General features: G+C 35.2%; 1 protein-coding gene across 20 annotated transcripts in view; it reads left to right on the top strand.

The window, feature by feature from the left end:
* The window catches only part of LOC150099090 (uncharacterized), a 479,515-nt gene that overhangs the window by 346,102 nt on the left and 107,130 nt on the right, over positions 1-26,283 (top strand). Inside the window, exon 5 of one of the 20 annotated variants that reach the window (XM_090405397.1) lies at positions 19,918-21,028. The exons of 18 other annotated variants lie outside the window; for them this stretch is intronic. In XM_090405397.1, coding sequence (XP_090261523.1) covers positions 19,918-20,168 — 251 coding nt within the window. In that variant the 3' untranslated portion in view covers positions 20,169-21,028. Of the gene's footprint in view, positions 1-19,253; positions 19,886-19,917; positions 21,029-26,283 lie in introns of those variants that run through there. One more of the 20 variants, XM_090405394.1, reaches the window with a different exon arrangement.

Genomic DNA, 26,283 nt, shown 5'->3' with positions numbered 1-26,283 from the left:
GATGATCAGATTTAATGGTAAATACGTATTTATTTTTTTGATATATTCACGCCAAGCAAATAAACACTTCTTGATACATTAAATTACGTAACTCTTTCACTCTTCCACATTCTATCGATATCGTCGGTAGAAGGTGGAAGATGATATCCTACAAATATCATCGATTAAAACTCAAATGGCAAATTTCATTTTGTTAGCCATCTGTCTATGCTCTTTCCATGTTAGAATGGTCGCCATAATTCGAATGCTTAGTTTTCTTTTTTGCCCATTCAGAAGTATTTTTCGTCATTTGCTGCATTATTGATAATACTAAATTCCTTGTATAAGTGTGCCAGGTATTTCTGGCGCATTTATATAAGGAAAAGTAGAATATGAGAAATAAAAGAATCACATTTACAACATGCAAAAATTCAAAATCAAGTTTAGCACAATTTCCCTAAACCATGGTAAACTAAACATTAAGAGTTTAAATTTTTAAGATTATAAAAATTAATTTAGAAGAGTGATGAAGTAGCATTAAAAGCCCATAATTTGCAGAAGCTGCGGGTAAAAATTTTCTAAACTCACTAGAATTTAAATATTTGGCATGAGACAGATGAATTGAGAAATATCTTTAGGAAAGCGTAAACTAAACTACATTCAAATCATCATCGTGGCGAAATGACTTAACCTTATAGAAAGGAAGAGAATACTATTATTAAAAATAAATGCTAAGTGCTGAAAGAGCAGAAATTTTCCTCCTAATTTGTAATATAGAAAAATGTTAATTCAGTAATCTTGCATTCCAAATTCTTTGTTTATCCAGAGTAAGCTCATAATGAATTTTTGTGTAAATATTTTGACTTAACATACCAACAGAATGTTAAGCTATGCAATTTTTAAAAACTTATTCAGTTTTTGCGTGATTCATGAATTAAATTGTATTTGTTTCCCTTTGTTCAAGGGCATTATCATTTACTTCTCCATTACTCATATTTTCGATTTTACATTTATTTGTATTCATTTGAATTCATCGCTGGAATACAAACCACCTAACTTCTACATTTTATTTACTATTTACACACAATAAAATCCATCTACACAACGTCGTCCACCATAGTATTCTCTGTTATGTTTGTTCTCAGGCCCATTTGCAAATGTGTTGGATGAAAAACTCGGAGTTACAAAAACCGTACTACCTTCGTATGCGACTGGAAATTCCTATCGTCACGAAGTGAGTCGAACTCTGGTCATTTCCAGTCGAAGTACGTGTTGTCCAGTCGTTCTTTACTTACTACTGAGGTACTAAAAACTAATGTACAACGGAAAAGCCCCATGTCCACTGCGTAGCTTGGCAGTGAGCTTGACAAGGAATTCATTTATTAACATAATTGAATCCTTGATATGTTTTAAACGAATTTTGTGAAATGCCTAGCACCTCGTGGAAATTTGTTCCGTGCATACACAAGTTATTCCAGACTGAATGGACGGATTTGATTAAAGTTTCAGATTAGGGATGGGAGCGAGGAATTATCAAAATGTTGCAATAATTTTGTACTGCTTGGATGAAATTTAATAAAAATTTGGGATATAGGATGTCCATGTGATGCGATATTGGTTTCAATCGAAGTTTTTTAATTGGTAAAGGCGAATTGAATTTAATGAAATTTAAGTCCTGAATCATTTATTTCATTCAAGCCATGTATAGTGGAAAAATTAAGCAAAACAAAATTACATGTCTAGAATACATAAGCCTTTCACCATGAAAACGGTGTGGTTTATGATAAACGAGCTGTAACTTGAGATACACTCATCGAACCATTACAAAAGTACGAGTGTTCAGCTTGCCCGACTTAACGTTATTGTTGCACTTTTATTCTTCGGCTCTTGTTGGACAAATTTTATTGAAATTGGGATGTCTACTCAGTAAAAAAGCAAGAATAAACGAAATGATATAATTCTGTTCTAGCTGGTTGGATTTAATATTTGTTATTTATAATATCTGCTAAAATTTGTTTCGTAATCTGTATTTCAGTTTCCAATAGCCTATTTTTAGTGACAAAATTATAAATCTTCAGTATGAAACCCAAAATAACTGACTGTATACAAAGAATGCTATTATGCAACACACACCCTATTTTGATTATCTTTATTTCCTTCGTTTCTTGCTCTAATCTAGGCATGATTTTCTTTTGCTTAATTTTGCCACTTAAAACCAAACTGAGGACGACTTAACAAATTTTAATCTAAATTGCAAGTAGTGGCATTTCTTTAAATTTACAGCCAGCCAGACCAGAGTTAGTTATTATCATTGCGAGTCTATGGGTTCTATGCGAGCACAGTGTTGTTGCTTTATATAATATAGAAATATTTTGCATCAGCAAATGACCTAGTTGAGATATATCGACACTTTTTTTTTTGATGTTTCCAAATGCGAAATTTCAATATAATCAGCCCAGCCGGAGTCGAATAATGACTGACGTACGAATTGGTTTTCCTCACTCTGTACATTCACTACTGGAAAGACTTTGCGGGCCGCAAAAAAAATTATTGACTTTTTTAGAGTAAGTTCGTCAAGTTACATCATCATCAGAGATGGGACAAAATACTTGAAAATGTGCTAGTAAAAAGTAAAATTATATTTCATCCATTGAAAGATTACGATTGTTAATAGATATACAAAACAAGATATAACGAAATATTTGTCCTAATCATAGATAAAATTAAACTTTTGAAATTAATACATTTATTTATCAGAATATATACATACATTTAGTGCGATATTTAAGGCTGTAAATTATCAGAAAGTTTATTTACTTAAAGGTTCGTGACAGACAATCTTAAAATATTATGTAAATGATCGTTTGAATGACTTGTTCTACACTTTGATTTGATATTTTCATTTTTAATTATGTTGGTTCATAAATATATGTGCTACCAAAAATAGAGACTTTTGGCTGCTGCAAATCTCTTTAGGTCCACAAACGTATCATACTGACCGAGAATTTCATAGAACCTGAGATATCACCCGAAGTGACAGCTATTATTTACCAAACTATCCCATTGGCATGCAGAATAATACTCACTTCTGGTTGGACTCTTAAAATATTGAACTCTAATTACCACAGTTTATAATCACTTTATCAACGGATACACTTTAGAATTAACTGATAAAACTAACAAAAAAAAAAAAAAAAAATCACCCACACCTAAATACAAGACACTAGGAAAGAACTTAACAAAACTTTCTTAATATATGTCTCGATGGATATTGACTGAAAGTGGTAGAAATAGGGTATCACTAGTTCGGATGAATTCGCGCATCGATTGTGTCTCGTAGTTTTTTACTTCCTCCAATCTCTATAACAGGTGATGAAAACTAATACTGAAATGCCACCATCTGTTTCTTCAAATGACGTCAGCGATTTCCGTACATGGGAGGAATTTAATACACACGCTCCTAGTGATCATTTATTCGCATAGGGGTTACTAAAAGTCTAAACTGTCAAACGTATAGAAAAATTTGAACAGGGTAGACTGGACTTTCTGGGAGGCCAAGAGCCGCATCGAATTGCTCCTGGGGCCGCGAGTTGGGGACAACTGGTTTAGAGAACCCGTAGTTTATTCGATCCACTTATCACAATTTAAATATTCATCCGCTTTGTGTCACTCTGTCAAACGCCTTTTTGAATGCTGATTGTTAATTGCAAATAATTTTTATTTGGATTTGTTAGTCTGGTAAGAACCAGATGCTCATTAACATAAAATAATATTTATTTAAAATTGATTAGCATAAATTATTGCCTTTTACATTTCAAAAAAAATAATAATAAAAAAAATCCTGAGTGAAGCTGTAAGATGAGTATCTATGTTCCTTTATCATTTTGAAGTTTTAGCAACGTTCGCAAACGAATATCATGTCCCTCCATCCGCTCTTGCAAATGGAGAAAGGATGAAAAATATTTAAGAGAGGTTTTCGAGCAGTTCTAATTTTTCCTGAATTCTGATAATGTCAGTTAAGTGACAGTACGATGGAACAAGTTGTCAATATGCAAAAACGATATACTAGTACCACATGTATAAATGTGAATCTATCAGTTCTGTTAAAAATAGTCGTTAGAACCACTCAACATTCTAATTGTGATCATAAAGAGAGAAATTATTAATATGACTGAGAATCTTTTGTCATATGTTACCATTATGAAAGTTTGCGATCCTGTATGCATCGAATATCCCAGATTTTATTAAATTCCATCCCAGCCAGAACGGAGTTATTGAAATATATCTTTCAACAGTTTTTTCCTCTCTCTTTTGTACTTACAGAAAAGCAAAAATCTTAGATACCTTGACAAATTTTTGTAAGCTCGGATACAACTAACCTGATAGGTGCTTGCAAGTTTTGCGAAACAAATTAATAAATAATCCGATTAAATAAATCCGATCCTAGACGATCACAAAATATCGCATCTATTGTGTGCAAACTCGTGTAATTCTGAAATGAAAACCCCAAATGCACATCCTAGTTATATTAAATTTCAGTCAGCAAGAGAGGCATTATTTTATGATTTTAAACGGTTCTTGGTTTAACGAGATAGGGGAAATACGAATCATTGATTAATCAGTTCGTCGTTTTTTTTTGTTTTTTTTAGGGGGGGGGGGAATCACTGCCCTGCGATTAGTATATGACTAACTACAGTACTCACTTGCTAGTAGTAGACGCTCAAATTACGTGCATTCTCCGCGAAATGTGTAACGGCCTATTCGCTTCGTTTCTTGCTTACAGAAGCCATGTGACATTGACTAGATGGATATTCTTGAAATTTAGTACCTGCCATTTCTAAAAATATATCGGGACCTTTTAGTCGGGGAGTTTGTAGGGGAATGCGTGTCGCATTATGCATTAAAATAATCCGCTCTGAGTGGATGAACAAGAATATATCCATGTGATTAAATTTGTAATCGGATTGTTATACTAGCGATATTTGCTAAAATAATTACTCACCGAGCAACAGAATAGAACTAAATTTGGTGTTTATGAGTAACCAAAGCGAACCGAAATTTCACAAACCACGCAACTTGGACACACTCGGTTTGTTACAGAAGTATTCGAGAATCCTCTTCGAATACCTTAAATTCGCAGCAGTTATCGCGATAGAAGCATCAGCAATAGAAAATTCGACTCTGAATTATTAGAAACAGTTGTAATCAGTAAATATTTTTCGATCTTGTCATACTTAATGTTGAAGACTGATTGATCATTCCCCCCCCCCACCGATTTAATAATGTTATTCTAAGCAAAAAGATTTTAAATGATAACTTTTTTTAACACTAAATAATCGATTCCAAATGATAATAATTCCCAATTGAAGTTGATGAATTATTGAATTTAATGAAATATATTTGCGAACACTATTAAAATTTTCCAGATCGATTAAATTGGGACAATTTCAATAGCAATGTTAGGCAAAACAAAATCATGTTCGCAATACATATAAGCCAAAATTAACTGCAGGTTCAGGCATGATAATGAGTGTTGTCGCTATACAAAAATGTTGGTACGAAACGCATCATCTTTATGATTTGCCTGTAAGCATTTCATTATTTCAGGGCTAATGTACTTCTCTAAATATATAATTTTGTTTTGCGTAATTTTTTTCCGCTACAAGGGACCAATTGAAATGTTTAACTCTGTATGTGTAGGACGCGGCAAATTATGTAAAATCCTACTCACTATGAAAAAAATAAACTTGCCCCCAAGACCTTTCCCCCACTCCATTTTTAATATGTTCGCAGTCAGTAAATAATAAGAAGGAAGAACAATAAAAACAGTTTTTTAAAAATATAATTTGATGCATTAATTTTTGTTACTAGAATTTCTTTATATATTATACATACTCTTCTGTGTTTTCTTAAAATTAAAAAACTGCCTTTTTTAACTTATGTTGACTATTTTACCCGAACAAAATAGATATTTTTTAGTAAATAAAAAGAAAAAAAATTGGGGGGGGGGTCAGCAGCTACTCACCACGGACTACTGCGCTAGCATATTTTTCGAGCCCTGTATATACGTATGTGCGTGCGTAATATATTCATTCTTTATTATTGATTATAGTGTACATGTATTTCCTGTGCAACTTCTTCTTTCCCTGAATTCTGCTTCTTGCTATAATCAGCTATAATTGCAAATCTTTTATTTAAAATAACATTTAAAATTTATGTGTAGTATTCAGCCTGCTCTAATTTTTTCATAGACTTCTCTCACTTCTTTAAAAATAGATTTTTTGAATCTATGTGTCTCCATGTGTCTGCAAAACAGATTAAATCCTGTTTTAAAAGATATTAAATTAATCCATGGTTTTATGACAGTTTTTTTTTTGTTGTTGTTGTTGTTGTTATAGATGTTTATTCAATTTCTATCATCATCGCAATAAATTTGTTCCTGTATTACTTACATTTTCAGTTTCTATTTATCTGCTAACTCAGCCGTTGGCAAATCCCGGCTCTCTAGCCGCATGCAGCTCGCAAGGTTGTTTGCTGTGGCTCTCGAGGCAATTTTGGCTTTTACTGTGTTTATCATAAGACAGAAATTCGTAATGCATACATAATATTTTTCACAGACATCAATACATATACTTGTTATATATATCTGTATTTTTCTATGTAATCTTATGTTCTGTATATATTTATATTTAACTATTTTTAATTAAAATATCTTTCGGCTCGCGAACATTTGTGCAAAGTCCTAGGAAAGTTGGCCATCCCTGTACTAACTGTTTTGGTGTCTTGTAATGTTCTATCCATTGTTTTATCGTAGTATTTCATTAATTAATAAGGTACGGTTAATGTCCATGTAGATAGATCATTGCAGTATTTCTTATAAATCTATCCCAGTAACGGTGAAAAATTTTCCTTGTTATTATATTTTTTGCAATATTTTCTCTGCGCTTTTTATGTTTGTATCTGCAGATAACCTTTTAAGCTTTTTTCTATTTTGTATGATTGTTGCTATTTCATCTTCAAACGTTAATTTCCATCCCTTCGCTTTTCGTTTGCTGCCCTTGATCCGAAATTTACGCTACTGTGTGTTTTATTAATTATATTTAACCATTCTTCATTTAAATCAGAAATGGCGTTGGGCATCTTCGATGAGCATTAAGAGTAGTATTTGGTATATTTCTAATACTGTGATCACGAAGTAGATAATTTTTCTGTTTTTTTGTTTGTTTTATTATATTTTTATCGGTTCTGTATGTTCTGTTTCTTATATTTTTCGTCTTGCATGTATGGATGTTTTGAAATAAAATTGTAATTCTTAAGTACGGTCTTCCATTTAATGGTGTAGAACAAAATAAAAGTGCAATTTTCCATTTCCTCTTTTATTCTGTTCTTAAATCCATCTAGCAATTTCCGTAAATGCGTTTAAGTTGTCTGCATTTTTACAAAAAGAGGTTATGCCTTCTGCTCAACCTGAAGGACCTGTTGGGGTTGAGTCTTAATATTTCTCTTAGTGTAGCATCTCTCACTTAACGTATCAAGTTGGGACGAACTTATCAGTTATTTACGCTGCCACCAGCATAGTTCTCACGGTCCTGTGGTTTCCCCCATCCACACACACACTCACATCGAGAAAGTCTGTTGGTAGTATTTGGAGAGAACAAATTTGTTTTGAGTTCTGTGTGCTGCTTGGATACAACGTCCTTGACCATGTGCGCCGCAACATTTCCATAATAAGTGCAACTGTTGCTTCCAATTTTGTCTGTTTTAACTCTTGTGGTATTCACCACAAGAATTGGATGTGTACACTTTTTGACGTGAATATATCTAGGGGGTACGGTACGAAAAGTTGAGTGTAACGAAATCATTCGATAAGGTTTGGCTTAATAATTTCTAAAGTATTAAAGGTAGCAAAACCAACTTATGTCATTCGATAGCTGAGGGAATAAAGATTCGTCAGTGACCTTTAGATAGTTCGCAGCGCCCCACTGGTGGCAGTGGGGTCCCCGCCATTTTGTGTACGATCCGCCGCGTCTCGGAAACTTCGCACTCTGTCGTAGTACGACACTCGTTTTAGTGCCGATCAACAGCTCTCGTCAAGCTCTATCGATTTAACGCATGATTCTTGAATGTCAATAGAGTGTTGGTGAAGAAAATGTGATTGAAGTTGAAAAAGTTTTAAAAATTTCACAATGTCCCTCTATACTCGCCGGAAAGCCAGCCAGAAATATGCCGAACGCATACGGGAAAGAGCAGCTCGTCAGCTTTCCAATAATATTCCAATGTTTGGGTCGGAACGAATAAGGAAGTATCGGGAGCGAAAGAAATTGGAAGCGGCGCAGCGTTCGGCTGACGACAACAGCACTTCGGCGGCGCACGAACCCATGGATATAAATGACGTAAGCGACTATGCCACTGCTTCGGAAGATGGATTGAACGAAATGGATGTGGATTTCGGAAAATCGGTGACAATGGAAGAGCATTGGAGGTTGGCGAGCCCTCTTGTGCCATAACGATGCACAAATCGCAAGGAGGCACTTTCGATCGAGTCATCTTTCAGTACGACAAGTCTCACCAAAATTAACTGGTGTACGTTGCACTGAGCAGAGTCACTTTTATCGACGGGCTGTATTTGACTAACGAGAGAGATGATTATAAATTTTATCACGGTTATGGAAATTCAGCACCCACTGTCAGGGAGATACGAGAGAATGAAGAAACACCACTTGCCGACGCTGGTTAAGCGAGTTGTTGACAGTTTCTGTGGTCACTGTCAACAACTCGCTGCGATCACAGAGGATGTCCGGATATTAAACGTAGATGATAATCATGACAATGGCGAAAACTCACGGCAAGAAGTCTTACTTGTCTCGTCGATCAGCGCACAGAGTTTGGTGGAGCACGCCGAAGATATCGAAACTGAGTCCATTATGAACAGATCTTACTACTTGGTCATCAGTGAAATCTGGATGGACGATGCCACACCTGTGAATGTATCTGGTTTCGGACTTAAAGCATATAAGAATACAGCCATAGAAAGGCGATGCAATGAACCTTCAACTTGGTCTTCGTCGTCCAAACGCACCGCCGGTGGAGTCGCCATATACAGGAAACTCAACAGCTTCACCGATTGTCAACGTATCGTTACCATTGATGTCAGTCGTAAGCTTAGAGTCGAAGAACCATCAGTGGGAGATACAGTATAAATATGCCTGGACGACGTAACGATCAACGGTGCATCTAAATATGTCCTCGGAGCTGTGTACATTCATCCGAACGCTTCATCGTCAGCGATAGAATGTTGTATTTATCGATCCCAGCTGCAATACTCGAAAAGCATAAAGAAAATAAACCCCAGTATCGAGCCAGACCGGCATACGCCCACCATCATTACCGGTGACTTCTATGTCGATGTGTCACAAAACCGATCACTGCAGAACTTTATGGAACGCGAGTTTAATCTCATTTCCGTTCAGACCATGGCGACCACGCTAGGTAACACTTGTATTGATTTGACCTTCGCCAGAAACTTGGATGTATCTTGTCTCCCGTTTGCATGTTGCTTCTGTTACCATAGACCTATGATAAATAAAATTATAATCGATTATTAAACTTGTTTTCATTTATTTACACTTCCCAACACATATATAATCCACTGGCCTGACGTATTCACGTAAAACCCCTCCGGCCGTGCTCAGACACTGCCACACTCGATTTTTTACTTTGAATTTTATACTTGGAATGTTTTTTACATCACTGCATGGAAATCTGAACTCGTGAGGTTGGGTGGTGGCGTTTTCTTCCATTCTGCGATAGGTATTTTCTCTGCCGAGAAGAACTAATGAGAATTAACTGTAAGGGAATGTGTACGACAATTCACTTGTTTGATATATTTTTAATCCGTTTAAAGAAACTGACAAGGTTGAGATCTTGCATCTATTTGAAGCCAAAGAATCTTTCATGAAATCGTTACGGAGATTCACGGTTTTTTTTTTTTTTTTTTTTTTTTTTTTTTTTTTTTTTTTTTTTTTGCGAAGTCCGAGGAAGTCTGTGCAAGTTTACAGTTGCGCATTCCAAGGTATTCAACTCTTGTTTGGAATATTAAAAGGTTGCAATATGAGCCATACAAGTTGTCGATCACTGTAGTTGGGGACACAAATACGTATTAAGTAGTTTGGACCGAACTGTTAGGTATAACCTAACAGTTCGGTCCATTAGGTATAGTTCGCCCACCGTTTGTAGGTCCCTGCTTCGCGTCTTTCCAAGAATAGTCGATTCATGCTGAAGGGGAGAAAGAAATGAATGACGTCCGAATTGGTCGCCAACACGCGAAATTACGTGCTTTATAGGTAAAATTTTCCAACTGTTATACAAGCAACATAGTTAACTACAATAATCATAAAAGAGAAGTTAATTTTCCGACCGGTAATAATAAACAACTCATCCCACAATACGGACTGATTACCCTATCATCGGAATGGGTTCTCCTTTTTCTGAGATGCGCAGAAGTGTCGAGGGACCTCTAATCGGTGGGCGAACTATATTTCCTTTGGCCTAAGGGCGCCGTGAGGCCACTCCATCTCTGCAATCCACCCAGCTCTATTTCTCCCATTAAGTTTTTTTGTCCATTAATTGTGTGCCATCTTGAACAAAAAGGCAATAAGAGATATAGCATTAGGCTTTTGATTAAAATATCGTTGTGTTTAGTGATTAATTTCCTTGACGATTAGCTACGCACTATTATTTCTCATTGGATGTTTTCTCCACATAACTATTATAAGTGAATATTCCCATCATGAACAAAAATAGACTTAACAGTGGGATAATATACAAAATGTAGTATTCTAATTGTTTAAAATAATAACTAAATCATTGGTTATTAATTGGTAAGAAATTCTTGTTAAGTCTCCACCTGTGGTGTAACTTAATTTTAATCAAATTTAAGTAAATTTATTAATTATTTAAAAACGCATAAATATTCCAGTAAGTTATATTTCAGGTTTTTATCTTTAACATTTCATTTTCTTTATTTTATTTTTTTTTAAATATTCTTTAATGTTTTATATTATAGAGTGACTTTTGGGTTTAAGGCTTCCTGATCTCGACAACGCCTGTGGCTTTAAACTAGGTTACGTTATGAAAGCATAACTTGATATGCATGAATCTGTTTTCTTGATTATCAAAGCAAAATATCACTATTTCCTGTAATGTACCCAAAAGGCATATATTAACCTATACTTGCCTTTTAGTTTTAGTGCCTTATAAAATTTCATTTCTAGCTTGCACTAACGATTGGGTTTTCTTTGTGTATCTTCTCCCTTCCATTTTTGCTTCAGACGGGTGCTATGCATTTCCTATTCATTTCCTTTTTTTTTTTAATTTTAAAAAACATTTTTTTTTATGATGTGAATCTAGTGTAGTTTATACTTTATTCACTATAATGTCAGGATATTTTTCAATGTCGTATTTTTAATGGTACAATTTGTCAATTTGCCCGCCAACTTAATAAACCAATTTTTTTCATTCTTTGATTACATATTTTATTTCCAGTCCATATCTATGTTTTAAAATTTATTTAAACACTCATGTATACTGCTAGTTTGGTATTTTGACTAAATCCCATATGAATTTATTCAACCATTCATCTTCCCTTCCCCCACACACAATGTTGATAAAAGTGTTTAGATACCTTTCGTGCCATGCAAATATTCAGGGAGTGTCTGCGTATGTCTATTAATAAAATATGATATGCGCTGCATGTTTTGCACTGTACTCGAAGTCAAGATGCTATGTTCAGCTGACTGACAGACTTCCAACGTGGGATGGTGGTTAGGTGTCACATCAGTGGTCTTTCAGTCCGTGACATTGCTACCGTCTCGGTACATTGAAATCCACCGTTGCTTATGTCATTCGTAGATGGAAAGTCGATGGTGCTACCATGGGAGGCCACCAACACGCACTGACTGAGATCGACGAGTTCTGTTTCGGAATGTCAAGCATCCCGCACGTCATCAGTGACGGACCTTGCATTCACTTGGAAAATGATCCGGGATCTGTCAGCACTAGAACTTCCGCAGAGAGTTGCATGCTTTAGGTTACCACGGCAGAGCTACTGCGAACAAGCCACTCTTAAAAGCATATCCCCCCCCCCCCTCAACGACAAACGATGTTTGGACTAGTGTCTTTCACACCGTTCCTGAATTGTAGATGATTGGAAATTAATTCTGTCGAGCGACGACTCACGCTTCCAAATGTTTCACTCTGGTGCTCGTGTTTAGATCTGGATTACACGGGGAACGGTTCAGGCAGGACTGCATAATTCCAATTGTCGAGTTTGGTGGAGGCACGGTAATGGTATGGGGGGGATGTTTCAGTTCGGTGGGACTGTCCATTGATGGATGTGTCCAAAACCATAACTTTTGATGGCTGTCTGGATATCCTGGACAATTTCATGCCTTCGACGCTGTGGAAGTACAGATAACCAACCCTCGTATAACGCGGTACTTATATAACGTGTCAACAAATTGTAGTATCCCTTGTTGAACGCGGTTTCGATATAAGACGGTCTACAAATTGTAGTAGCTCTTTATCTTTTCATATATTTTTCAACGCGCGACTTAAAAATCAAATTTTATCTTCGTCAAATTTGGGTCTGCCCATATCTCGCATGTAGTTATAAGTAGCGAATTTATATTGGGAGGAAATACCCTTCAGCACGCATGTACGTCAAATGCTTACCCTATAAAGTATTTCTTGTTGAAAATTGTCTTCGTTTTCTGCCAGGAAAGCGCATTAAAAACCATAAGTGTGTTAATCTCAAGCTAATCACTTTATTTTCTGGTGAGTTACATACAATATGTAATGCTTTTTTATGTAAAAAAAAGTATTTTTTATAGTAGTGGCCACTTAGAGCGCTTCTGCGATATGGTTGAAAACGAAATTACTGAATTAATTGATGGGGATTTAAATGAGGAGGAACTGGTACAATTAATAGATGACATCGAACCAAATGGCGGGGAAAGGTCTGCCGAAGATTCTGATTGTGATGAATCCGTTAAAGAATTCAGTTTAAAGAAATGAGAAGGATTGAACTTGGCAAGAAAGTTTTTTTATGGATAATGATCTCTCAATGGAGCGCTCCGGAAAATTTATGAGATAATTTGATATTTGTTTAGCTCCGTGTTATGAACTTAATAGAAAATTGCAGCATAGTGGTAAGCAAAGTCTTATTGCTGACTTCTTGATAACTAAATCAGCTTAAGTATGCAATGAGAATTATACAAATGATGTCCAAGAGATTTCAAGTGATCACGACGTTCGGCCACTCGTAAATAAAGAACATCTACGAAATGTTAGTTTTGAAGAGAGTGATGACGATTAAAGTATGCACTCTATTTTATTTTGCCTAAAACATTTATGCATTACGTGTAATGAAGTTTACGTACAATTTATAATTTTTTATAATTTTATACTATGTATTTGTTTCATAGTTTATATGTTTTCTTAACTTACATGAATTACCTGAATTACATAAAAATATATTTTTGTTGGATATGTCATTGTTTATATAATCTTAAAAAAAAAAACGTTTTCGGAACCTAACCCTACTTTTTCTATGTGATCTGCGCATCGCATAACGCGGCATTTCTATGGAACCTAACATCCGCGTTATACGAGGGTTACCTGTACTTCAGCAGTGATCCTTGCATATTTCAGTACGACTGCTTGACCGACTGGGTTTCCACAAAACAATGTTTAAGTGTTGGACTGGCCGGCTCAAAGTCTAGACCTCAATTCCATCGAACATCTTTGGGACGAATTAGAACGCCGAATTCACTCCAGACCACAGCGGCTGTCATCAGCTGTGGGGTAGCTTTGCGCGAGAAATGGAAGAATATTCCAGTTGAGAGGTATCAGAAATTGGTTAAAAGCATACCTCTAAGGGTAGTTGCCATCGCTCAGGCCAGTGGTGGTCCCACTCGGTATTAGAAAGGTAATTAAAACGCATTTTTTGACCACAGCTAGGTGTCCAAATACTTTTGTCAACGTAGTGTATACATAATATACAGTGTGTATATATACACACACATACACACTCGTACACTAAACAAGGTGAGATCGCTGATATCAGATCAAGGTGGATTCTCGCTTTGCAAAACAAATTGGACGATGAATAATATCCTCTAGTTTGTTTGCAGGCATATTTCTAAAAATTGTACCTGGCCGGCTCAAAATCTGTTGCTTGGTTGTTTGGCTCGCTATTCTAAATTCTCTACAATTTTTTTTTTCCTCTTAATTTCATGCTTTACTTCTTTGGAATTTGTCGATTTACATACCGAATTAGTTACAGGCGTTTCATTATTGACTTCTACATACAATTACCTATCTCTTGTTTTGAAAGCAGTTTTTATTACTCTCCTTAACAATATTGATTATAAATAACAGTAATTAGTGCAACCCTGTCCGATGTATGGTACCAGAGCCACTTTTTTGCACATGTAACATCTATGTTCGCAAAGGTAAATTGCATGAGAGTTAGGGGGGGGGGGGAAAGCTCAGTACTGAAACGCGGAAAGCTCGATACAATTAAGAAGCTGCTATTCCTCGTTAGCGTACCCGCTCTCAAACATCATGCTGTGGGTTCGGCTTCTGCCGTGGGTGTTCGTGATTATGTGGGAGAGGTGTAATCGCCCAGTGTGACAGCAACCCCTCGCTTATTGGGAGACTGAAGTCGGTTGAAAAATTTCAGTTCTTGGTCTCTAGAACCGTGTTTTCGGATTATGTATAAAAGGTATAAAATTAATGAAAATTAAAAACAAAATCCTGAGGTTACCCATAGTACTCATTGTATAGGTTTATAGCCGTTTGTGGGTGGGAGTCACGTTAAAAAAAAAAAAAAAAAAAACGATAAAATCTTGTAGATATGTCTACGACGGCGGAAGTAACTCCCGTATATCCCCCCCACCTCTCCCGATCGTAATTCTAGTCTCTCTGATTGGCCCAAACTTTTCAGGGTATCTTCCGAAAAACTTACGAAGCTTCTGTAATTCAGATAACGTTGAAACTCGTTATATAATATGATAAAAGGGGTCTGCAGTCAGCACAAATTCCTTCCACCCGTCTTTCTCTAACCTTTCATCCGATAAGCCCTGAAATTCTCTTGCGTGCACAATGTGGAAGAAGCAACTGAATTACAGTTTTGATCGAAATCGGCTGGATGAGTGCGAACCTATAATGTCTTCGGCGGTAAGAGGATAGAAGAATAATTAAAAGAAAGCATTTTGAATTGTTTTATACTATTTTCAAAGTGCTTTATTTTAGTTATTGCTTTTTGCATTTAAAGAGATTGTCTGAATGGTTCATGTAATGCTTATTTTTAGAATTATTGATAATTGGAATAAAGTACGTAGATATTTAGAATGCCAGTAATTATTGGCATTCTAGAGATACCAAAGGGTTAACAGGATGGGCTTATAGTTTTTGATGAATTAATAATAAACTGAAGATATTAAAATAGAGAATCATTGTAAATTTTAATTGGCAATAATTATTAATAATGATTTTATTGTGAAATAAAATATTTCATTTTATATTATAAAACCGTGGTATTAAAATAACATCATTGACTTTTAGTGTAACTTCTGTGAATGAGAGGAGAAGAATTTGTGACGGAGAAAGCGGAAGGGACCTCAGTCTAGAAAATAGTGTTATTTAAGTAATGGACTCCGTGCCTCTGGATTTTCGTCAGACCATTTGTTATAACAGAATTGAGTAAAACAAAATTATGCACGTCTGCATATAAGAGAAGAACGAGTGGTTGTTTTATAATTAAAAGGAAACAACAACAGAGTTTTTACAATAAATATTTAAAATTAATGAAAATTAAAAACAAAATCCTGAGGTTACCCATAGTACTCATATTGTATAGGTTTATAGCCGTTCGTGGATGGGAGTCACATTGTTGGGTTTTTATTTAAAGGTGCCGCGACTTGATACAGTTCTTTGAATAAGTTCTGGTATAAACCAAATAATAGTCGATTTGAGCTGCTTGGAATTAAGGCAGAGCATCTAAAGCTATGTTGGTATTTTATGCTTAATGCTGTTTTGTGGGATGAAAAACTCGAGTTTCCAGGAAGGGAATTCCCCCTACCTCTATAGGAAGTCCCCTAAGTCACGTTCCGTTGAGAAACCCTTATAGTAATTCTTAGCATGCTGTACTGGATTCAAACCAAGGTCTTGGCAAGAGGTGTTAACCCTAACTTCATTGGAGTCGAGTGGATACGCAGCGCAACAGTTTCGTTGTACTTGATTCAAGAGTGCTAAAGCAAAGATTTATTATTGTACTGAAATAATATAATTCAGAGAATTATACTGATATGGGTTATTATTATTATTTTAGTATAATTCTGTTTTATTGGCAGAGCGATATGAAATTGATTTTTTTTCGCGGTAATTGCACTAATTAAATTGCAACATTATATTAGTGCAATTATAGCTACGTTATGTCTATAGTTCATATTTTTAGCGGACTCTAGGTTCATTTGTTGGTATAACACTTTACAAGTGTTATACCATTGCGACATTAGAATGCCATTGCGACATGCTGTTATTAATCATACATACATTAATTTCCTTAGTTGTGTGTGTAAGAGGTAAGGAGACTATGAAATCAAATCTGTTCTAGTACACCCTGGCAGAAGATGGTAGCTGCTCCTGAAGAAGAAGAAGAGAAAAAAAAAAAGAAAAGGTGGGAGCAAAACAGCGCATCTGGCAATGATGTGATGACACTTGCATTTCTTGAAAGTCATTTTCTGAATCATATTAAAAACAAAAAAGGGAAAATGATTTATCCCAGCAGATTTTCTTCCGGAGAGGGAGTGAAGAAATTAATATGACGACTTTAGAAATCGAACAAAAAGAGGTGTGACAAATCCATTTATTGTGAATGTTAATAACTCACGCGTAAGTTATCAGTAATAATAATAACAATTCTCATTTCTATTATTAATGCCCTCACATTAGTCTGATGAAATGCATTTAAAAAGGTGTGATCACTATATTTACGTTCTTTATTATTTCGATATCATCAAGTATCACGCATATTCAGTATCATCTAATAAGGAATGTGAGGTCCGGATATTAATCTAGGTCACCGTAGAGCTCAGCTATAATATATATATCGCTTAATATAAAAAAGAAGGATGATAAGCAAAATGTTTTTAAGCTATAAGAAAATGAATAAGTATTTATACAGTGGAAGGAGAATTTGGTTTGATGACATAGCAGTTATTTGCATATTGTACTTTAAAATGATTATTCGAACTTGTAAATTCGTGCATATTTTTCTTAAAAGTATATCATTTCATTAAAATCGAGAGTTAGCCATGCTCTAGGTGTATAGTGGTATTTAACTTGGTATTATGATATTTTCTTAAAATGTTTCGCCAGTAGAGGATTCGAAAATCTCTTCAGTCATTGACTTGAGTATAAGGTTTTTCGTCCTGATACCACCGAGTTATTGGTTTAAATAGAAACAAGGTAACTTTTTCAATAAAATCAGAATAATCAGTGTTTTCGAGGCGCAAAATGTTACAATTGCTAGAATGGATTGTGAATGCCAGTGTTGAATGATTTGAAGATGTATTATTGAAATCTGTACAACGGATAAACCACATCGTAATGAGGGTCATCTGCAGATTACTTGCAAATTCCACAGAGACCTAAACGCAGCCATCAGTTGCAAGCCCACTGCACATTTGAGCAGTGTGGTTGCAACTGATATGCGAATATGCTCATCAGGTTGTGTGTTGTTAAAGCTGTGAAAGCAGCCATTATCAGTCGACCAAGACAAGAAATTTCCGACAGGAAACCATCTGTTATAATTTCCCAGATTTGCATTGTTTATTAACTTTCCGTTGGCATATAGTGTACTCGCGATTATATTCGAGTAGTATTCATTAATTTACGGAGTATTTGGTTCATAAATTTTACAGCTCCTTTAAGACAAATCAATCCGCGTCTGGTGATTTAAAGGGTGCTGAAAAATTTCTTAGCGGAGCGGGCTAATTTTTGCGACGAAAATGCAATATGAGCCATTACAATTAGAATATGTTATTATATTTGAAAAGTGCAATAAAATATAAAGTGACTATTTTCCGTGTTTTTTCAATTATCCGTCAACCGTTCCCCTCCATTAGCTCTTATTATCGGAAGTACACTGTTAATTAACGTTCATTTTTACTCTACCATATCCATGTTGTTTAATTTGATTGTAATGGGCTAGTTAGGAAGAAATTAATAGTTTTTGTATCTCGAGAGTTATTGTGGTTTGGGGGGGGGGGAGAAATTGTTATTAAGTTTGCCCTCCAGATTTCCAGAAACACGCAAAAAAGTGTTATGGAAATTATTGGTGCATTTGAAAAATTTACTACATCACCACTTAGATTTTTTTGTCTTCAACTATATAAATAACCTTTTGGAATGCTGAAGATATTACGGTAGTCCTTTTTAAATTGCAGAAAATTCAGGCAATAAAATTTCAGCTGAAACCTCCTCATGGTCGCTGCCAAGTACCTGAGACAAAATAATTATAAATTTTTCTAAATCTAAGAAAATACCTTGTAGACATACATACATAAGAAGCTGTCATCAGTAGCGATACTAATGACAGCTTCTTACCTCCTACCTTAACCGGTTTTAGGTAAGGTAATGCAGCTGTCCTGGGCATTACCAAACTTAAACAAGAATTGAAAGTAGACTGTTGGAGAAAAACACCGCTTGTCAAAATGGCTCGAATAAGCATACTTTTAAGTTACAAAGGGTGAATACCTACTGCATTTCGTTTATTCGATACTGCAGCCGATATTTATATTTTCTCTGAATATAAGATGAATTGTATTTCATTAATTTTATCAGGTCATGAACTACTTCCTCTTAATTTATTGCTTTGAAGTATACACTTGAAATAAATCTGCATTGCCATATGTTTGTTATATAAATTTTATCGTATTTAAAATTAACATTTGGATATGTATTTAATACAGTGGTTAGAAGAATACATTCTTTGCGGAAAATTTTAATTACGAAGATTAAATTAGTTGTTTGTATGATAACCTCATCTTTAACTAACAACAGCATTTAAATTCATTACTTCGCCATGATTTTATCATTTCGACTCAAAGAAGATAAAATTAATTTTATTTTTATTTTTTATTTTTTCCCTCCTCATTTTTCTTCATTTTAACTTTATGGTCTTAAGTAAGAGCAATGTTTCGTTTCAGAAGGCTCATCTGGAGGACTGATGGATTTCACTAGTCTGCTCCCTACACCGTTATTAAAGGACCGTCTTCTAGCCCCGTTGCAAGACTATTTTCGATGCCCGTCCTGTCCAAAGAAATTCAAATCGAAACAACTCCTTAAACAACATCTGAATCTCCATTCTAGAAATTCTCTTTTCTGTGAACTCTGTGGCGCCTCATTTCGATGGAGGTCGTCTCGTTGGTGTCATATGCGACGGCATCACATGGCGGACAGTCACTGAAGGAGAGGTGCGTTCATGTCACTTCGATACAGACTAGTTTGCTAAATCATATCGCACCGCAGTTGCCATTGAAGTGCACGTTTCAAAACAACACATTATCATCTAAACAAAACAAAACAGTTATTTCAGAATACATGCAGGTAATCATAACTACAGATTTGGAGATGCACAATTGATAGTAGATATATTTATAGACAAAGTTTCTCAAAAGCGATCAGTGGATATTCTGAAAAATTTTAAGTGCATACCTTTTTGTGTTTGGACAAGTGTAATGTAATAATTAGACATTCTGTGGCAGCGTCAGTTTCTTTTTTAAGAAATGTTTGCTTTTGTTACTTCGGTAAAGGCTTGATCTATTACCGTCGTTATCAACTACGAATAAATGTGTTTTTCATCCCCTGTAGAAGCTCGAAGAAGTTGGGCTGTTCGATCTCGTCCTAAGCTGCATGGAAGTTCAACGTGGGGAATGTTCCACTGCAACATTTGCGGTAAAGGCTTCAAGGGAAAGGATCTTCTCCGACAACATATGCACAGTCACGGAAAAAAGGTCTACCAGTGTCCGTTGTGCTTTGAAAGATTCAAATGGAAGAAGTACTTGCCTATCCATCTTCGAAACACCTGTCCCCGACGAGCTAGGAAAGAGACAGCAACCTGACAAGTTATCATTTCTGCTGAAATCACAGCGCGTTGGTCATCTTCAGCAATAAGTAGCCGTAAAGGAAATGACCTAGGACCTTTTGGCTATGTCATCTTTGCAAAGCATACGTACAACGTTGTTTGGAGATGCTTCCTCGCAAAAATAAACAACAAACGTGTAAGTTTATTTCAGTGGATCAAGCTGGCGGTATGGATTTACATCTCTATAATTTGGATTCAAATATTTACATTACCTTACCTGTCAGTAATATATTCATGGAGGTTTAGTTTACTGGAATTTGTGCTCCAATTCATTCACATTCAAAGATAATAATTGAGTTGAAGCTACAATATTGTTTTTATACTCTCTGTTGTGTGTGATAAAGTCCGAGTGTTTAACAGCTGTTCGCTTTGTAGTCTTATAACCTGACTTATTTTGTTTACTTAAAATAATTCAGTTCTCTGCAGCTAATTGTAATTTTCTTTGTAAAAAAAAAAAAAAAACGTATAGTGATTTATACTTTTACTCCGAAAACGTTCTACAGTTAACGTTGTCTGTGATAATTCTGACCTTGCATTGCAATATACTGCCATTATCCAATGGACAATTAGTCAAAAAAAAAAAAAAAAAAAAGCCGCGAAAGTACTAGTCCTTGTGTTAAAAATAATATTGGTGCCAACACCAAGCAATGCAAACGTCCAACTTTTTTAGCCGATACTTGTGATGTGTTTTTTAATGCTTTGGCAATAAAGCTTAAAATTTATATAACCTAAGACGTTACTATACATAATGTGTTGTGCTAAGAAAACGGCTGCTTCATTCGAGTTACGAGAAAGTAGCGCAGTTTTGTTTTGTTTTGTGCCCTTCGCTTACAAGCATAGTCAGATGTTATACGATTGGTTATCAGATTGCCATTCTTAAGCATGTAATGTTTGAAGTTAAATAAAGTTTTAAAGTGCATAATAAAAAAACAGATACTGCCATTTTTACTTCTTAATAAGGTTATTCTTAATCTTATTATTGGTAAAAGGATTTGTTTGATGGTTTCATAAAATATAAAATACACGAGCACCAGCAATTTTTGCAAAGGTATACGTTCTTCTTCATTCAGATTATCTTCAGTGTATCGGAGAGGGCGGGGAGTGCATTTTTGCAAATACCACTGTTAAGTGATTCATTTCATCTGATTATTATTCTGAGGCTTATTTAGTTGAATATAAAAATATTACAATAGTGTATGTGAAAGCAGAACTTGTGATGTCGCTGCAGTGCATATACATTGTTGGCAGAAACCTAAACATTCATATACAAAAAGACATACTAGCATTTTATGTATATAATATAAAGGTGAACGTACTACTTGAGTTTTTAGAAAACATCATTTTGTTTAGCTAAATATGTAAATAGACGTAATATCACCCATATTCAGACTAAATGTTGCAACTACCTCGTCTACTTTCTAGCTCCTCCTTGCGATTTCTTCGAGACTTTCGCACACCGAAGATTCTTGGTTCAGGATGCCCAGCCGTATTGCGCAGTGTGCAATAGATCGTTTTCTAAAGTAAAAAGTCTAAAACGCCATCAGAAGGTCGTTCACTCAGAGGTTCCACCGACATTCACTTGTGCTCTCTGTGGGAGGACATACAACAGAAAGGACAATCTCCGCCAGCATGAAAATGTGATGCATAAAAGCATGCATAGAACTGTGCAGGAATGTTGGTCAATATTATAAACGCATTCTGTCACCAGTACGATACCCAAATTTTCTTCATTTAGATTTAAATTGGTCATAAAAATTCTGCACAATTTCAACGGAGTTTGAATCATCAAACAGGGTTCGGTATATTTAATTTACTTTTGATATGTTAAAAAGTTTGTTTTCCACAGTATATTTTAGATTCGCATCACTCGAATTGTTATAGTATAGCCCAAAGTTACTGGATTGTTTACTCCAAAGATTAAGGGAAGGGTGAACAGAAAACAGTCAGGAAAGCACTCTGAACACAATACTTAACGAGCGTGGAGTTATGTAGTGCTTTATCATGTGATACTCCCGTTTATATCCAAAACTTAAAGCAGCATACAGTAAGTTTCCTTTAGAAAAGTAAACTATTTGATTATTTTAGTGCTACAACCATAGGCATCTTTTCCCATTAATACAATTTTATCATAGCAGTGAATCTTTTTAATCTAATTGGGAGATGTCCGGTAACATTAAACCCAAGACTGGGCAACAATGGCTGCAACATTTCATTTGTGTGTGTTTGATCAAAAATCCTATCACATGCGATGTGGAAGTGTACAAAAGGGATTCGAAAGATCTCTAGAGCCATGGAAGAAAAATTTAGAAGCTGAATATGATCACCTATTTTGATGTAATTTGGAGAAAAAAAAAAAATGGTATAAATGCCACGTACATTACTCTTTTTATGTATATATGGTAAGTTGATGTTCCACAGTTGTGAAAAATATACTAAAGAAACAACCCAAATAATTTGAAATGGGTCCTCAGTGATCCTATGGTAAGGATTAGGGGCAACCAACAGTATGTGATTCACTATACAGGATATCTAAAATATTAAATTTAGCCAATCGCATTGTCCTCTTATACCATCTCTCTCGTAAATAATGAATGGTTGAATAATGGTTGGAATTTATTATTATGTGCATATTTTAAGAAACGTATATGAGTGCAGAGCATAAAAATTGAGGAAAAAAACCATCTTGTGTTAATTTCTGATTTTTCCATCAGAAATTAACACAAGGTTATATTGCATTGTGACAAATTGTTATGAAGTATCTTATAAAATTAAGAAGTATCAACTTTTCCATGTTTGTTGTGATGGCCATCCCAAATCCATCTTCGAACTACAGTATATATATATATATATATATATATTCTCTGTTCCGCAGATATTCATGGGCTGTACCCGTTGTTACCTGAAAATATACTGTATATTCAAATTTTGATGTTTTAACTCTCAGTTTTACTTTGTTTTATCCATTAAATAGTATCATCCTATAGTAAACAGGAGAAATAGTACATCTACCGAATTTTGAATGCGACTCTCAAATATGAAGGGTTGTACATCTATAGTGGTACCGTGAATGGTTTTTGTTATTTTTATTCATTTTTTACGTAACTCAAAAACCCTGCTCCAGACATCAGATAGGGAACTTTTTCAACTCTCTTTCGGCCTTTAGCAAGGGAAGTGATTGAATGCACCCTCGACATTCACAAACCTATATGGTCACGATACATTCCAACCTGCAGGCTGTTAGTTTCAGAATCGGTAAGCTAGCTACACGGCCAACCAGGCCGGCAATTATATACTAAACATATTTAATTTTGGAATGGGTGAAGTATGGACTAGTAAATGTTTTATGTATTCACCTGAATTAAATACCGTTAGTAAAGTATAATCGTATGTAATATCAGATTGTATTTTTAAGGAACTTGCATATTTACAGGGAATAATTGATCATGTAAAAACTGTTCGTTTTCTTTTCCTTTTTGGCCTTTCCTAAAAAGATTAAGATGTAGATCATCATATATGTCAGGCATTCGTATGTAAATAAACAAACAACAACAAAAAAAAAAAAAAAAAAAAAAAACTCTCAATCCTTCCTGCCACCCCGACTTGGCGAATTATGATGCGGTATTTGTTTTATTCATTTATTATTTTTTTATGCGAATCCGCCCCCCCCCCCAAGAGGTAGTGAACGTATCTCATTAGTACCGAGGACGGACTTAAGGATTTTTATGAAGAATTATTCGAGCTATTTTTCAACATTAAAGTCTCTTTACGCGTATGCAGAATTTCCCTAGTTTACACTGAATTTTTGAAGAACCTGCAAGCTATAAGGTTATCTTTCTAAACATTCCACATTCCTGCTCTGTTGAAGTCGTTAAAACCTTTGATTTATGAACAGAGGGTTAGGAGAATATGGGAAAGATTAAGTAGTTCCCCTTTAAGGATTGAAGAGATGGAGAAAGTGCAAAGAACTGACAAAGTTGATGACTCTTCAAGTAGTTGTATATTGCCGACAGAAGTTTAAGAGACGATGGAGAGAGTAAGGATTCTTATTTACAGAGCACCACGAGTAAGTATGTTTATTATGGACAGAAACACGAATATTGAGGACTTTGGAAGAGTAGTGCTTGAAGATTACCGCTAGGAAAGGCATTCAGAAGTAGTATAGGGCAGTTAAGCATTTCATGATATATCATTGGACTACCTGTTTTAGAAGATTATGCTATGGAAGCATAGCGTACAGCAGCAGTAGTAGTAGCTAATTTAGGATTATGGCCTTCGTTGCAATATTCCCTGCTTGCAAGGAATGTTGGGTTTTGTTTAAAATAATTGCCGATAATTTTAAGCAACCAAAATTTGTATTGCGTGTGTGCGCGCGTTTTAACCCATTTACGTGTAATATTCTCTCGACAGTTTGTCTGGGGTTGTTGGGGGAAATTTTTATGTTTATCCGGGATTCAATTGAAATGCCCAGAAAATGTGCTCCTTGAATCGTAGATGAATTCAAACCCAGATCTTTCCAAATAAAGGATAAGTGCCTTTGTTCTGTATCCACGTGTAAATCATCAATAGTATTCTCATCTGAGCGGATTTACGTTTGATCGGAATCTTATACGCAATTGGATATTTCATGGATGTGCGCGACTGCTTAATAGAAGTAATATTAAAAATGACCGGCGGAAGACAGCTGTAGAGTGATCAGAATAACATCTACAGGCAAATTATTAATAAGAGGGACATTCAAGGAATTTGCAGAAGAAATTCTATCTCTTGGAACTCTTAACCACAATCATGGGATGAAACTTGAACTGTGGTCCTAGAGACTTTAAATTACACTAGATTATAACCGAAAAAATTCAGCAAGTTATATCGCTCTAGATGCCAGTTTACATGCGACACGACTACAACCTAGTTTTAATGCAGTGGTTTAAAAACTGTTGTGATACGAGTATTTACTAATTGCACGCGAATGTTTTTTTATTAGTTCTGAAGATGGCGAAAAATAAAATTTGGTCAAACATACTTCGATATATTTAGTGTCAGTTTGTCTAATAATTTCTTAAAAGTGAGGTGTATTAATTTTTACTTAAATTATGTCCCCGTTCCCCCCCACCCCACACACACACTCTTTGGAACTTCAGATCCCTTTCTGTATCACAAAGGGTTTTTTAGAAAACCGAAAAAATGGATTGTCTTCAAAATTTCTGATAAATGGATTTTAGTTATAGACACATAAAAAAATTAAAAGACTTTATTTAATGAAACGATTAAATTCAAGTTCTAACTACATTAAATTAAGTGCTGCGTCAACTGTAATGGCAATGTCAGTAGTTAACGTACTACCTAAGAATGTGCGAGACTGTTGCGTGTGGTTGACTTTTTTGGGGAATGATGTTCTTCGATGGCAATCCAAGTTTTCCTCGTGGAGTACTGACTCCTATATTTTTGACAGTGTTGTTCCTTCTTGTGTGTTTATATTACCAGGATGTTTCAGTACTTCAGCAATGGTCTTTCAGACCAAAAGTTTGATATGTGCAACAGATTTTATGTTCTTTTGAACAGACAAACAATTAATAAAGAACTCCATCCATTAATTTATGGAGTCAATGAAGACGACTTGGTAAGCTAGTATGACACTAAATTATTGCATAGGTCGAAATTCCCATTGTAAAGATCGGAATTTGTTTCTTAAGGTTGCTAACGAAACATCCCAGTAATAATATAAACAGAGATCATTAGTGCTAGACGGTGATAGAAGGATTAATACCTGCTTAGTTAATTTGAAATTACTGGATTTAAAGTTATTAAGGAAGCTGGGAGTTGCAGTTGAAGGGTTGTGTAATTGCCTTCTTCTTTTGTTCCCTTATGAACTGATAGCGAACATATTTATGGTAGAAGAATGAATGTTCTTGTCTTTCAGTTGGTGGGGGGGGGGGGCATATCACATTTTGTCTTAACTTCACTTAGTGCTTAAAAATTGCGTATGTTCTCATGCGAGTTTCCGTTTTTCGGGATTAAAATAATAATAAATGAGATATCCTCAGTACAAACATTGCCACCTTCATATAAGACTCTGAAATTCGCATTTTGCTGCAAAC

The sequence above is a fragment of the Typopeltis vanoorti genome, chromosome 15, assembly GCF_054136105.1.
Source record: "Typopeltis vanoorti isolate ZY-2024b chromosome 15, IOZ_Tvanoo_1.0, whole genome shotgun sequence".
Lineage (NCBI taxonomy): Eukaryota > Metazoa > Arthropoda > Arachnida > Uropygi > Thelyphonidae > Typopeltis > Typopeltis vanoorti.
The sequence above is the reverse complement of the archived record's forward strand: the minus strand, read 5'-3'. Positions and strand labels throughout refer to the sequence as shown.